Here is a 16131-nt window from a genome sequence, read left to right as displayed (position 1 = left end):
GCAACAGCTGGAGGTTTGACCCCCCCCCCCATTCACACAGCTGGGGTCTACAGCGAACTTCATGATACAAATTTGAGATGCAGCAAGTTTTCCTCTGCAGCTCAAACTCTCAGTGGAAAGCCTTGCTGTAGACCCCGGGCGTGTGAATTGCACCCTAAAAACACTACACTATACTACATTACACAAAATAAAAAGTAAACACTACATATACACATACCCCTACACAGCCCCCCTTCACCCCCCCCCCCCCCCCCAAATAAGAATAAAACACTTCTCGTATGACACGTTTTCAAAACGGAGCCTCCAGCTGTTGCAAGACTACTCGCAGTATTGCCAGACAGCGATTGACTTTCCAGGCATGCTGGAAGTTTTGCAACAGCTGGAGGCACCCTGTTTGGGAAACCCTACCATAGGGTATTTTTGGTATCGGAGGCAAGTGTAATTCTTGCATCCGGTTCCGTCCTCATGCAAATCCATTATTTAGTCCTCAAATGCGCATGGCGCTCTCTCACTTCGGAGCCCTGTCGTATTTCAAGGAAACAGTTTAGGGCCACATATGGGGTATTTTTCGTACTCAGGAGAAATTGCCTAACAAATTTTGGGGGGCTTTTTCTCCTTTTACCCCTTATGAAAAGGTGAAGTTGGGGTCTATACCAGCTGTCATTGTAAAAATGTTTTTACATTTTTTACACTAACATGCTGGGGTTGCCCCATACTTTTCATTTTCACAAGAGGTAAAAGGAAAAAAAAAATTTGTAACGCAATTTCTCCTTAGTACGGAAATATGTGGACATAAAATGCTCTGCGGGCGCACAACAAGGCTCAGGAGTGAGAGCGCCATGTACATTTGAGGTGATTTTCACAGGGGTGGGCTGATTTTACAGCGGTTCTGACATAAACACATGTGACCCCATTTTGAAAACTACACCCCTAACGTAATGTAATAAGGGGTACAGTGAGCATTTACGCCCCACAGGTGTCTGACAGATTTTTTGAACAGTTGTCCGCAAAAATGAAAAATCTAATTTTCATTTGCACAGCCCACTGTTCCAAAGATCTGTCAAAGGCCAGTGGGGTGTAAATGCTCATTGTACCCCTTATTACATTCCTTGAAGGGTGTAGTTTCCGAAATAGGGTCACGTGGGGGGGGGGGGTCCACTGTTCTGGCACCATGGGGGGCTTTGTAAAGCACATGACCCCCCAACCTTCATTCCCAAAAAAATTCTCTCTCCAAAATCCCAATGGCGCTCCTTCTCTTCTGAGCATTGTAGTTCGCCCACAGAGCACTTTACATCCACATATGGGGTATTTCCATACACAGAAGAAACGGAGTTACAAATTTTGGGGGGCATTGTCTATTACCTCTTGTAAAAATGGTAAGTTTGGTGAGAAAAAACTGCATTTCAGTGAAAAATTTTTTTTTTCATTTACACATCCAACTTTAACGAAAAGTCGCCAAACACCTGTGGGGTGTTAAGGCTCACTGGACCCCTTGTTACGTTCCTTGAGGGGTGTAGTTTCCAAAATAGTATGCCATGTGAGGTTTTTTTTATTTTTTATTTTTTTTTTTTGCTGTTCTGGCACCATAGGGGCTTCCTAAATGTGACATGCTCCCCAAAAACCATTTCAGAAAAATTCACTCTCCAAAATCCCATAGTCGCTCCTTCCCTTCTGAGCCCTCTAATGCGCCCGCCGAACACTTGACATACACATATGAGGTATTTCCTTAATTGAGAGCAATTGGGTTACACATTTTGGGGGGGGGGGGTTTCTCTACTTTTACCCTTTTATAAAGATTCAAAAACTGGATCTACAAGAACATGCGAGTGTAAAAAAATAGATTTTGAATTTTCTCCTTCACTTTGCTGCTATTCCTGTGAAATACCTAAAGGGTTAACACTTACTGATTGTCATTTTGAATACGTTGAGGAGTACAGTTTTTATAATGGGCTCATTTATGTGGTATTTCTAATATGAAGGCCCTTCAAATCCACGTCAAAACTGAACTGGTCCCTGAAAAATTCTGATTTAGGAAATTTTGTGAAAAATTAGAAAATTGCTGCTATACTTTGAAGCCCTCTGGTGTCTTCCAAAAGTAAAAAACATGTCAACTTTATGATGCAAATATAAAGTAGACATATTGTATATGTGAATCAAAATATCATTTATTTGGAATGCCTATTTTCCTTACAAGCAGAGAGCTTCAAAGTTCGAAAAATTGCAAAATTTTCAAATTTTCCATGAAATTTTGTAATGTTTCACCAAGAAAGGATGCAAGTATCGCCAAAATTTTACCGCTATGTTAAAGTAGAATATGTCACGAAAAAACTATCTCTGAATCAAATTCATGAATAAAATCATCCCAGAGTTATTAATGCATAAAGTGACAGTGGTCAGATGTTCAAAAAACACTCTGGTCCTTAAGGTGAAAATGGGCTTGGTCCTTAAGGGGTTAAGCGCCTCGGATTTTGAGACATTAATTTCAAAGTTCGACCACACCCCAAATCCGGACAACTGACATCAAGGAAGGGATAGAAACATGCTGATTCGTGATGTACACCAACAAGTCGGCGAAGGCCGAGCACTTATACTCGTGGGAGCCAATGCGTATCCCTGAGATATCCGGGTTGTTGCAGAGCAAAGCACTTTTTTTATGTAAAAATGACACCTTATCTATATATTCTGTAGGCCCATAAGATTAAAATGACACCCAACTTTATATAGGTTTTATTTTGTTTTACTTTAAAAAAAAATTATGAAAATGAGCATGTTTAAAAATGTCCTCTTACGAGGATTTATAAGGGCTCATTTAGTTTTTGGAGATAAGGACTGTGGGATTGTCTACCCCACAGCAGGTAAGATACAGGAATCCACTTCCCAGCAGATCAAACAAATAATTAGAGGGATAACGTAAAGTTCTCTAAAAAATATGGTAACTGGTTAAAAACCACCCAGGATAGTGACCCAATGTGGGTTAAAAATGAATAGTGCCAAATTCTAAACCCAATCACCTATCTCCTACATTAGAGGAGCAATTGCCAGTAGGTATTTGGCGCAATTACAAAGCTTACTAACGTTAATGCAAAGATATTACATAAAATTGTCTAGTACATTAGCACATTATGCTGGCGCTCCTGTAAGGTCAAATGAACCTGGTTCTGGGACGCCTCACTTTGTCATAGAGTATACCCTGCAACCATCTCACTTTAGAGTTATATATCGTGCTTGCAGGGATGATGCTAAACAGATACTGATTAATACTTAACAGCGGACTGGTATGTTTCCCAGGGTAAACCTCTTGATTTTTGGGAAACGTCTTGCAGTCCGTCTGTCTGTGTGCTGGAGCGCTACCCACAATGGCGGGGAGCTACGCTACTGGCACGCTCATTTATTTTTAATCTTTTTTGCGCTGTGATCTCTAGTTTTTATCGGTACCATTTTTGTTTTGATGGGACTTTTTATTTTTTTTTATTGCTTTTTTTAAGCATTTTATTTAGAGTACAATGTTACCAAAAATACGCTATTCTGGACTTTTGGTATTTTGTGTTTTCTGATTATTTATTTATTTATTTATTTTTTATTTGCTATTTTTAACCCCTTGGACCCTCCGTCCAAGGGGTTAAAAATAGCAAATAAAAAATTTCCCATTTTTGCACTTTTGTTTTTTTCCTCCTTTTAAAATCATAACCCTTTCAATTTTGCACCTAAAAATCCATATGATGGCTTATTTTTTGCGCTACCAATTCTACTTTGTTAGGACATCAGTCATTTTACCAAAAAATCTATGGTGAAACAGAAGGAAAAAAAATCATGTGACAAAATCTAAGAGAAAACGCCCTTTTGTAACTTTTGAGGGCTTCCGTTTCTACGCAGTACATTTTTCGGTAAAAATGACACCTTCTCTTTATTCTGTAGGTCCATACGATTTAAAGTGATACCATACTTAGCAGGGGGGGGGAAGCTGCAGGAGAGATCGTGGGGGTCCTCAGCAGCGGGACCCCTGCGATCAGACATCTTATCTAGGGGCGAAGAACCCCTTTAACGCCTTAAGGACCCTTGACGTACGTGTACTTCATGACACCCTGGTACTTCCCTGACACCCTGACTTCCATTCCAAACTATTTTTTTCTCAAAAGCTCAAGGGCAGTGCTTCTCTTCTGAGCATTGTAGTGCGCCCGCAGTGCACTTGACGTCCACACATGGGGTATTTCCATACTCAGAAGAGATGGGGTTACAAATTTTGGGGGGCGTTTTGTTCTATTACCCCTTGTAACAAAAAATTAATTTGAGGGAAAACTAGCATTTTAGTGAAGATAAAAAAAAAAAAAAAAAAAAAAAAAAAAGAGAAAAATAATTTACACATCCAACTTTAACGAAAAGTTGTCAAACACCTGTGGGGTGTTAAGGCTCACTGGACCCCTTGTTACGTTCCTTGAGGGGTGTAGTTTCCAAAATAGTATGCCATGTGGTTGTTTTTTTTTTTTTTCTTTTTCTTTCCTGGCACCATAGTGGCTTCCTAAAATGGGACATGCCCCCAAAAAACATTTCAGCAAAATTTGCTTTTCAAAAGCCAAATGTGACTCCTTCTCTTCTGAGCATTGTAGTTCGCCCGCAAAGCATTTTATGCCCTAACATTGGGTATTTCCATACTCATAAGAGATGGGGTTACAAATTTTGGGGGGCATTTTGTCCTATTATCCCTTGCAAAAAAATTAAATTTGAGGGAAAACATGCCATGTGTGGGTTTTCTTTTTTTCTGTTCTGGCACTATAGGGGCTTCCTAAATGTGACATGCCCCCCAAAAACCATTTCAGAAAAACCAAATCACTCTCCAAAATCCCACCGTCGCTCCTTCCCTTCTGAGCCCTCTACTGCGCCCGCTGAACACTTGACATATTTCCTTACTCGAGAGAAATTGGGTTACACATTTTAGAAAGATTTCTCTCCTTTTTTTACCCCTTGTAAAAATTCAATAACTGGGTCTACAAGAACATGAGTGTAAAAATAAATGAAGATTTTGAATTTTCTCCTTCAATTTGCTGCTATTCCTGTGAAACACCTAAAGGGTTAATATACTTACTGAATGTCATTTTGAATACTTTGAGGGGTGAAGTTTTTATAATGGGGTCATTTGTGGGGTATTTCTAATAAGAAGGCCCTTCAAATCCACTTCAAAACAGAACTGGTCCCTGAAAAATTTCTATTTTGAAAATTTTTAGAAAAAATTGGAAAATTGCTGCTGAACTTTGAAGCCCTCTGATGTCTTCCAAAAGTAAAAACATCAACTTTATGATGATGCAAACATAAAGTAGACATATTGTATATGTGAATCAATATATAATTTATTTTGAATATTCATTTTCCTTGTAAGCAGAGAGCTTCAAAGTTTAAAAAAAATTCAAAATTTTCAATTTTTTCATCAAATTTTTGAATTTTTCACCAAGAAATGATGCAAGTATCGACAAAATTTTACCACTAACATAAAGTAGAATATGTCCCGAAAAAACAATCTCTGAATAAGAATGACAGGTAAAAGCATCCCAGAGTTATTAATGCTTAAAGTGACAGTGGTCAGATGTGCAAAAAAATGGCCGTGTCCTACAGTGAAAATTGGCTGGGTCCTTAAAGGGGTAGTCCAGTGGTGAAAAACTTATCCCCTATCCTAAGGATAGGGGATAAGTTTGAGATCGCGGGGGGTCCGACCGCTGGGGCCCCCTGCGATCTCTCTGTACGGGGCCCCGGCTCTCCGCCGAGATAGCGGGTGTCGACCCCCGCACGAGGCGGCGGCCGACACGCCCCCTCAATACATCTCTATGGCAGAGCCGGAGATTGCCGAAGGCAGCGCTTCGGCTCTGCCATAGAGTTGTATTGAGGGGGCGTGTCGGCCGCCGCCTCGTGCGGAGGTCGACACGCCCCCTTCCCGCGGGCTGTCGGGGCTCCGTACAGGAGATCGCGGGGGCCCCCAGCGGTCGGACCCCCCGCGATCTGCAACTTATCCCCTATCCTTAAGATAGGGGATAAGTTGCTCACCACTGAATCACCACTGGACTACTCCTTTAAGGGGTTAAAGAAAAATACCATTGACTTCAATGGGATTTTTGCAGCGGAGTTCGCAATAGAAATAGAAATCATTGTCAGAATTCTGCTAGCAGAAATTCCTCAGTGTGAACAGGACAGCGGAAAGTCCATTGAAGTCAATGGATATTTCATTTAAGGATAAATTAGAGCGGAATAAGCGAGCGGAATTACTTGTATATTACTCTTTAATTCCTCTCTGTGAGCATACCCTGCAGCTGAGTGAGGGAGGAAGTTCCCCCCCTGTATGGCTTCAGAAGACATCATGACTGCTGGAGAACGCCCCTTCCCAGTCTGTGGAGCTGACTGAGCAGAATATATAGAACAAGATAAAATAAACAAAAATAACAAATTAACTGCAAGTAGTGGTTTATCGCAATTGGAGGAGTAGTGTGTTTTTTTTTTTGTTTTTTTTTTTTATAAAGTCTCCCAAACTCATGACAGGTACTCATTATCCCCTTAAGAACTCAGCCCCTTTTTGGCCTTAAAGAGTACCTCTCATGATCTTTTATATAATTGTAATATTATAATCCTCCCGGTTCACTACCCCCATCATGATAAACCACCCCCTCCCTTTTTATTTTTATTATTGTTTAGTTTTCTACCTTAATATTGCTCTGTATTTTCTGCTCAGTCAGATTCACAGACTGGGAAGGGGCGTTCCCCAGCAGGTGTGACATCATCTGAAGTCATACAGGGGAGAACTTCCTACCTCACTCTGCTATACACAGCCCAGAGCAGTTCAGTGGGAGATGAGCTATGATTGACTAAGGCTGCACACACCTCAGCATGTCCTGATTTTTGGACCTCTGCCAGGCCAGCAGGATTCCAAAGACTGTGCAAAAGATGGGGGGACATGTGCTCTGGACAAGAAGGGAGACACCTAGTGGCAGCTTTTTAAAACAAATAAAACATAAATGAAGCTTTCTATGTATTTATTTTTTTAAACAAAGTACATTAAAGATTATTTTTTTTAAATTTTTTGTTAACCATAAGGAGTGCAATAGCAAAAATTTAGTTTTAATGAGTGCCCATTTAAGGACCAGGCCAATTTTTCATTTTTGAACTTTTATTTCCTCCTCCCCTTCTAAAAAATCATAACTCTTTAAATTTTCCACCTACAGACCCATATAAAGGCTTTTTTTTTTTTTTTTTTTTTTTTTTTTTTGTACTTTGTAGTGACATCACTTATTTTATAACCTAATCTGCGACCAAACAAAAAAAAAAATTATTTGTCAAGTGAAATAAAAAAAAAAAACGCCATTTTGTAACTTGGGGGCTACGCAGTGCACTTTTTGGTAAAATGACACCTTATCTTTATCCTGTAGGTCCATATGGTTACAAATATACTCAATTTATGTAGGTTTTATTTTTTTACTATTAAAAAAAATTATAACTATATGCACCAAAATTTGTCATCTTTACATTTTTTTTTAATTAGTTTTTTATGGTATATGAAGTTAAACAAAAATACAGTTTTGGCCTAACCTTTATATTTTGATATAATATAACCTACACTCTTCCTCTGAAATGTTAAACCAATAGAAATGGCAACAAAAACCACCTATGGTACTACTCCTACAATTGTCACCATGAATTAAACACCAATAATACAAAATTCATGAAAAAATAGTATAAACTTTATTAGATAAATAATTACAAACTAAAGGACAGACAAACCCACCCCTAAAAAACATATACCCCAGAAAAGCACTAGTGACCTGGTCCTGATTATCAAGATGGTAAATATAAGGAACAGTGCTTAAGTTGTATTATTGGTTCACTCTGATTATCAGTACGGTAGTGTGTACCTCAATATAAAATCACCGCTAATGCAAAAATGACAATTATCCATAAAACACTACCTGTAATAGGCATGTTCCCACAGGCTATCCAGGGACACAGTGCACCCTCAACGGACGTCGTTTCGTGGGTCTCCCGAAGTGGGGAGACCCACGAAACGACGTCCGTTGAGGGTGCACTGTGTCCCAGGATAGCCTGTGGGAACATGCCTATTACAGGTAGTGTTTTATGGATAATTGTCATTTTTGCATTAGCGGTGATTTTATATTGAGGTACACACTACCGTACTGATAATCAGAGTGAACCAATAATACAACTTAAGCACTGTTCCTTATATTTACCATCGTGATAATCAGGACAAGGTCACTAGTGCTTTTCTGGGCTATATGTTTTTTAGGGGTGGGTTTGTCTGTCCTTTAGTTTATATTTTGATAGTTCGGACATTTACGCACTTGGCGATACCACATGTTTTTATATTTGTTTTTAATTACATTATTTAAAAAAATGGGAAATGCGGGGTGATCTAAACTTTTATTAGGGGAGGGTCTTATTCACATTTACAGCGATGGTCCTGATTAGCTCCGCTGAGCTGCCGGGATGGTTTTCTTTACATTTTAGACACGGTCATTAACTTTTATTGCTGGGGCTAAAGGGTTAATGCTGGTCAACGGCCCGATCGGCGCTTCGTGATCAAGCTTCAAACCCCAGTAATGGGACCAGGGTGTACAGGTACGCCCTGCGTCCTTAACGGATTAAACTTCGACAATCAATATTCTGCTCTAGAGCAGGGTTTCCCAACCATGTGCCTCCAGCTGTTGCAAAACTACAAAGCCAAATGCTGAGAGTTGTAGCTTTGCAACAGGTGGATGCACACTGGAAGGGAATTTTTACAAGTGTTTCCCAACCAAAGGGCTTTTATTTTGGGGGGTAAAAAAAAACTGGTCTGCCAATTTACAATAATTCCATCCTCCGGTCTGACACTATAGTTGAGGTGAATTTGAATCCTTATGTCTCCTCCTTTTTTTATTTATTTTTTAATTACATTTCCTGTAGTGATAACTAATAATCGTAAAAAAATCGGCTATGTTATAGATCGCCTGGCTTTTTTATAAGTTTTTTTTATTTTTATTTATGGTCTTGTGGTCTTTGTCAAGAGCTGATTATTTACTGTCCTTTCTTCTTTTGTTAGCTCCTCATAAATATTACATTGGATTCCGTTATGTACGACCGCTTACTGAAGCTGCCATTGAAGAAATGGAAAGCGACGGTGTAGAGAGAGCAATTGCCTTCACACAGTACCCCCAGTATAGCTGCTCTACTACAGGTGAGTAATATTGGAAATGTAGTAATGTGACAGCAGTTCCATTGACTGGGTGTCCAGAAGCGGAGCTTTATCAAACCTTGTGCAGAGGAAAAGTGGAGCATTTTTCCCATAGCAACCAACCAAATTCTAGCATTTTATAGCCATAACCTATTAGTGTTAAAACCAGAGTACCGTATTTTTCGCTGTATAAGACGCACTTTTTCTTCCCCAAAACTGGGGGGAAAAAGTCGGTGCGTCTTATATGGCGAATACACTCCTATAGCGGCGGTCCCTGTGGCCATCAACGGCCGGGACCCGCGGCTAATACAGGACATCACCGATCGCGGTGATGCCCTGTATTAACCCTTCAGACGCGGCGATCAAAGCTGAGCGCAGCATCTGAAGGGAAAGTGACACTAACCCGGCTGTTCAGTCGGGCTGTTCGGGACCGCCGCGATTTCACCGCAGCGGTCCCGAACAGCCCGACTGAATAGCCGGGTTAGTGCTTACAGGACACCGGGAGGGACCTTACCTGCCTCCTCTGTGTCTTCTCTGTTCAGGGATCCCCTGTATGGCCGGCGCTCTCCTTCCTCGTCATCACGTCGTCGTGTACGTGCGTCGGCGTGCGTAATGACGTGATGGCGGCGACGGAGAGCGAGGATACCCGTCCGGCAGCAGAGACGTTCCGGAGCGACGGGGACACGGCGACAGCGATGGAGCGACATCCAGGGCAGCGGTGACGGGTCCGGAGCGGCGGGGACACGTGAGTATTACCTCCTATGCAGTGGTCTTCAATCTGCGGACCTCCAGATGTTACAAAACTACAACTCCCAGCATGCCCGGACAGCCGTTGGCTGTCCGGGCATGCTGGGAGTTGTAGTTTTGCAACATCTGGAGGTCCGCAGGTTGAAGATCACTATTGGGGTCAAAATCTTTATTTTTTTACATTTTGCACCTATAAATTGGGTGCGTCTTATACGCCGGTGCGTCCTATAGGGTGAAAAATACGGTAATATTGTAAATGGAAAGATTTGGACCCCCTAAAAATTGTGACTAACATATTACATTTATTCTAAAGATATCCATTGCCTACGGGACTGCTGTATTTTTGCTGCTGTAGCTTATGAAGAGGGGTCCTTCATCATTAGAAAGTGGTCAAATAGAGTAATTTTAAACATACAAATTTTGTTTTAAAAAGTTAGAGATTTTTTTTTAAGGGGTATTCCATGAATTTTTTTATTTGACTATGCTAAAGGGGCTGTAAAGTTAGTGTAGCTCATAATCTAGTGTCTGTACCTGTGTGTAACAGTTTTCTTACAATTCTTATGTGACTTTCACCCCAATACTTTTATATTTTTATTTTTTGTATACAATGGAAAAAGGGGGGCCCAATTTTTATTGGGCAAGGGGTTTATTTACACTTTTTTAAAAGGACCTCTTCAGGAGAAAGGGACCCCCCCCCCCACGATCTCCTACACGGGGCCGCAGCTCTCCTGTGCAGGAGGCGTGCCGGCCGCAGCATGACGTTGTGTCCGACACTCCTACTCTGTAGCTCTATGGGAGAGGCGGGGAGGCAGGGTTCGTGCCTCCCCGCCCCTCCCATAGAACTGTATGGGCAGGGGGCGTGACCGTTGACCTCTCTAGGTCGACACTACATGCATTAGCGCTGTCACAGAGCGCTAAGGCGGGCCCCATTCAGGAGATCGCGGAGGGTCCCAGCGGTTGGGCATATCCCCCCCCCGCAATCACACTTATCCCCTATAAGTTGTATAATGCTGCAGTTGTCCTTTTATAAAACTTAATTATTTTTTTTACATTACACTTTATATATGTGTGTCGTAGGGCTGTCACACACATTTCAGGCACAGGGAAGGACACTCGCCCATCAGGGGCAGCAGCAGGCACAGGGTGACACCCAGCATGGTGCCTGCTCAGTCAGAGCCAGGACGGGCTCAGCAGGTAAAAACATCCACAGAGAGAGAAGCAGGTCCAGGGGCAGAGCCCAGAGGGTTCCCGGGAGCCACAGATCCACACGGCGCTCACTGTCTTCACTGGGCTGAACACTCACAAGAGGCCAGAGCGCAGAGGAAGTTCTGGCCTCTTGTGAGTGAGTGACAGGGTGAGTCAATCACTCACTGGAGCTATGCAGGAGACTGCTGTTTAAACAGCGGCTTTTGCTTCTGTGCTTCGGCTGCCGCAGGGGGGTGCAGCCTGGGGGGAAATCTGCCACTGCACAGCATCAGCAATCTCCTTGATCCGCCAGTGCTGAAGCATCATGCAGGGACATGGCATCCGATCAGTGCTCCAGGACTCTCTTAACTTGCAGAGGCTGTGGCGGTGCACGATTTGTGGAACCTGCAGGCATAGCTCCTGACCGCCAGCTCCCAGCAGCCTCATGACTGTCCGCACATTCTACTCTGGGGTTTGTGGTGCCGCCTCCTTCCCTTTTTCAACGAATCGGACGATTATTCAATAACTGGATTGGTCTACGACGAATCCCGTTATCGAATATTATCGATTTTAAATTAATTTAATCATTGCAGCCCTAGTAAGGACCCTTCCGCAGTCCACTCAGCACATATATCCTGCCATGGAAACACTATGGGGAGACTTATCAAGTGTAGATAACAGGTGGAGCAGTTGCCCATGGCAACCAATCAGATTGCTTCTTTAATCTTTCACAGACCTTTTTTTTAAATTAAAGGGTACCTCTCATCAAAAAAACTTTTGATATATTATAGATTAATGTATGCAGAATAACTTCACAATTGCATGTTATTAAAAAATATGCTTCTTTCTATTAAATTTTCCACTTTGAAGAAATGACCACTAGGGGTCTCCCTACCTGTCCTGGCAGCAAGCATTTCAGACTCATGCTGGAGTCCTAAACACTACGAGCTGCCAGTCTGCTTTGTTCACAGCCTGTTTGGCTGTGAACAAAGCAGGCTGGCAGCTCTGAGAGTTTCGGACTCCAGCATGAGTCAGAATTGCTTGCTGACAGGACTGATCGGGAAAAATACAATAGAAAGAAGAATATTTTTCATTACATAGTTAGTACGGTCGAAAAAAGACATATGTCCATCAAGTTCAACCAGGGAATTAAGGGGTAGGGGTGTGGCGCGATATTGGGGAAGGGATGGGATTTTATATTTCTTCATAAGCATTAATCTTATTTTGTTCCATGAATGTATCTAATCCTGTTTTAAAGCTGTTAATTGTTCCTGCTGTGACCAGTTCCTAAGGTAGACCGTTCCATAAATTCACAGTCCTCACGGTAAAGAAGGCGTGTCGCCCCTTGAGACTAAACTTTTTCTTCTCCAGACGGAGGGAGTGCCCCCTCGTCCTTTGGGGGGGTTTAACCTGGAGCAGTTTTTCTCCATATTTTTTGTATGGGCCATTAATATACTTATATACGTTTATCATATCCCCCCTTAAACGTCTCTTCTCAAGACTAAACAATTGTAACTCCTTTAATCGCTCCTCATAGCTAAGATGTTCCATGCCCCATATTAGTTTAGTCGCGCGTCTCTGCACCCTTTCCAACTCCGCAGTGTCCCTTTTATGGACAGGTGCCCAAAACTGAACAGCATATTCCAGGTGAGGCCGTACCAATGCTTTATAAAGGGGTAGTATTATGTCCCTTGAGTCCATGCCTCTTTTGATACATGACAATATCCTGCCGGCTTTGGATGCAGCAGCCTGACATTGCATGCTATTCTGTAGTCTGTGATCTACAAGTACACCCAGATCCTTCTCTACCAGTGACTCTGACAGTTTAATCCCCCCTAAGACATACGATGCATGCAGGTTATTAGTACCCAGATGCATAACTTTACATTTATCCACATTGAACCTCATTTGCCAAGTGGATGCCCAGACACTTAGTCTATCCAAGTCATCTTGTAACTTATGCACATCCTCTATAGACTGTACCGTGCTACAAAGCTTGGTGTCATCTGCAAAGATAGAAACAGAGCTGTTAATACCATCCTCTATATCATTGATAAATAAATTAAACAGCAGCGGGCCCAGTACTGAACCTTGGGGTACACCACTAATAACCGGGGACCAATCAGAGTACGAATCATTGACCACCACTCTCTGGGTACGATCCATGAGCCAGTGTTCAATCCAGTTACAAACTAAAGTTTCCAAGCCCAAGGACCTTAACTTACCTGTCAGACGTCTATGAGGGACAGTATCAAATGCTTTAGCAAAATCCAGAAACACTATATCCACAGCCATTCCTCTGTCAAGGCTTCTACTCACCTCTTCATAAAAGCAAATTAGATTGGTTTGACAACTTCTATCCTTAGTAAACCCATGCTGGCTATCACTTATAATACAATTATCCCCTATGTATTCCTGTATGTAATCCCTTATAAGTCCTTCAAACAATTTACCCACAATGCACGTTAGACTTACCGGTCTATAGTTTCCTGGGGAAGACCTAGAGCCCTTTTTGAAGATTGGCACCACATTCGCCTTGCGCCAGTCCCTTGGCACAATACCAGACACCAGAGAATCTCTAAATATCATGAACAGGGGTACAGATATTACTGAACTTACCTCTCTAAGAACTCTTGGGTGTAGTCCATCCGGCCCTGGGGATTTGCTTACATTTATATCACTTAACTTACCTTGTACCATCTACATTAAGCCAGTTCAGTACATTACATGATGTGTTACCAGCACTGACCTGGCCAATGTCAGCTCCTTCTTCCATAGTGTATACAGAACTAAAGAACCCATTCAGTAGCTCCGCCTTCTCTTGATCGCCCGTGACAATCTCCCCATTATCATTATTAAGGGGTCCTACATGCTCTGTCCTTGGTTTTTTTGCATTTATATATCTAAAAAAATATTTAGGATTAGTTTTGCTTTCTTTGGCCACCTGTCTCTCGTTTTGAATTTTTGCTGTTTTTATTAAATTTTTGCAGATTTTATTAAGCTCTTTGTACTGTTTAAATGTTATCGCTGACCCATCAGATTTGTATTTTTTGAAGGCAATTTTTTTGTTGTTTATTGCTCTTTTAACATCATGTGTCAGCCATGTAGGATTTAGTTTTAATCGTTTATATTTGTTCCCCTTTGGTATATTAACGTGCTATTGGAAAGTTATTCAACATTCATTAATCTAAAATATATCAAAAGTTTATTTGATGACAGGTACCCTTTAAAGAAGCACACTCATTGGTTGCTATGGGCAACTGCTCCACTCTTCCTTTGCACAGGTTTTGATAAATCTCCCTCTATAGCTATAGAGAGCACTTGTCCGATTGGACCCTACTTGGAGTTATGGTTTTCTAATATAGGTAGTGTGGAATAGACCTAACAAAGTACAAGGTGATGTTAATGAAACACTAACCTGATGTTGACCAGTGCTTAAGCCTCCCCCTCCCCTTGTACATTTCGAACCATGTCCTTTTTTTAAGGGCTCGCTATGGGGGAGCTGGCCTTTTTATGTATGTCTCCATGTAGCAATTGGCTCATGTATGACACTGGTTCTCAGAACTTCCGCCACGACACTCTAACCTGCATCATTCCCCACATCTGGCGGCCGCATCAGACTTTGCAGACTCGATCGTGTCACCAAGAATCATATTACAAACCACAGGCAGGGCAGAGCTCTGGAGAACGACTGAAGTATGAGCGCACTTCAGCTATACCACGGGTCAGGCTACAACAAAATGGAGAGTTCCTAAATACAACCCCATATTGTGGGCCAGACTACAACGTAATGAGGGAATTGTAATGTAATTTTTATTTTGATATTCAACCAAAATATATAATTTTTATTGAACAAAGGTTGGTAAACTTTATTGCCGGTGTAAAACCAGCAGCAATGTTGTAGAACATAAGGGATATATAGTTTTTCACTTTTAATAAATATTAATTTATTATATGATTATTGTTTCGGAGTTTACCGAGTTGCACAGCAGTGGGTCCATTCACTCCAGCCTTGAGGTCTGAAGGACAAGAGGCCAGTAGCTTTTAAATCGCCACTTTTTTTTATAACCTCTTGTTCTTTCTCTGCCCAGGAAGCAGCTTGAATGCAATTTATCGATACTATAAATCGAAGGGTGTAAACCCCAGGATGAAGTGGAGTCTTATTGACAGATGGCCGACACATCCCCTTCTTGTCCAGGTAAACAGAAAAGAAACAGGCACAGGAAGGATTTTTGAAGGCTAGGTTCACACAGTAGTTTTGCTTAAATTTTAGCTTTTTTAACTTTTTTCACTATTTTTTTTTATTTTATTACAATAGTATTTTCTTTTTTGAATACAGCAAAAATTAAATTGAATAGTGTAACTGAAATTGAAAACCCAGTGTGAACTAATTGGGTGTTTGAAACCAGGGGAATCTGCCTTTTTTATATTTATACTTTTTTATAATTTTTTTTTATTTTAGTGTTTTACCGATCACATCAAAAAAGAACTTGACATGTTTCCAGAAGATAAAAGGGCTGAGGTGGTTATCCTTTTCTCCGCACACTCTTTGCCAATGTCGGTACGTACACAGTTATTACATTTTGTATGTGTTCTGACACTTTTTTAAATTGGTTTGCATTATATCAGCTAGTTATTCTGTGAATCTGGACTTTAAAGGGGTTATCCACTATAAGGTGATTTTAGTAGTGCGCACTTGCCAGAACTTGGTATTTCCTGTTGAATTTCGTTCTCTAAACTACACATCCCATAGCTGCATAGTTTGTAAATATGAGGTCACTTCCTTCCCTCCCACACATCAGCCACTCCACCCATTGAAACACACCTGTGATCCCTTCAATGCAGTACACCAGTGTTTAACCAGGGTGCCTACAGCTGTTGCAAAATGAACTCTCTTCCACTTGGCGATCGCTCCACCCATTGAAGCAGGACAGACTCCCTCTGATCACCTGACTAGTGAGGTCAGGTCTCGATGCACCACAACCTGGGAAATCCCGAGA

The 16131-nt window shown here is 41.5% G+C and overlaps 1 protein-coding gene across 1 annotated transcript in view; it reads left to right on the top strand.

The window, feature by feature from the left end:
* The window catches only part of FECH (ferrochelatase), a 63235-nt gene that overhangs the window by 23207 nt on the left and 23897 nt on the right, over positions 1 to 16131 (top strand). The window contains exons 5-7 of the mRNA XM_056544870.1: positions 9068 to 9202; positions 15223 to 15329; positions 15594 to 15692. Coding sequence (XP_056400845.1) covers positions 9068 to 9202; positions 15223 to 15329; positions 15594 to 15692 — 341 coding nt within the window. The remainder of the gene's footprint in view (positions 1 to 9067; positions 9203 to 15222; positions 15330 to 15593; positions 15693 to 16131) is intronic.

Source organism: Hyla sarda, chromosome 1 (assembly GCF_029499605.1).
Source record: "Hyla sarda isolate aHylSar1 chromosome 1, aHylSar1.hap1, whole genome shotgun sequence".
In the NCBI taxonomy this organism is placed as follows: domain Eukaryota; kingdom Metazoa; phylum Chordata; class Amphibia; order Anura; family Hylidae; genus Hyla; species Hyla sarda.
This window is presented reverse-complemented; position numbering and strand designations above follow the sequence as displayed.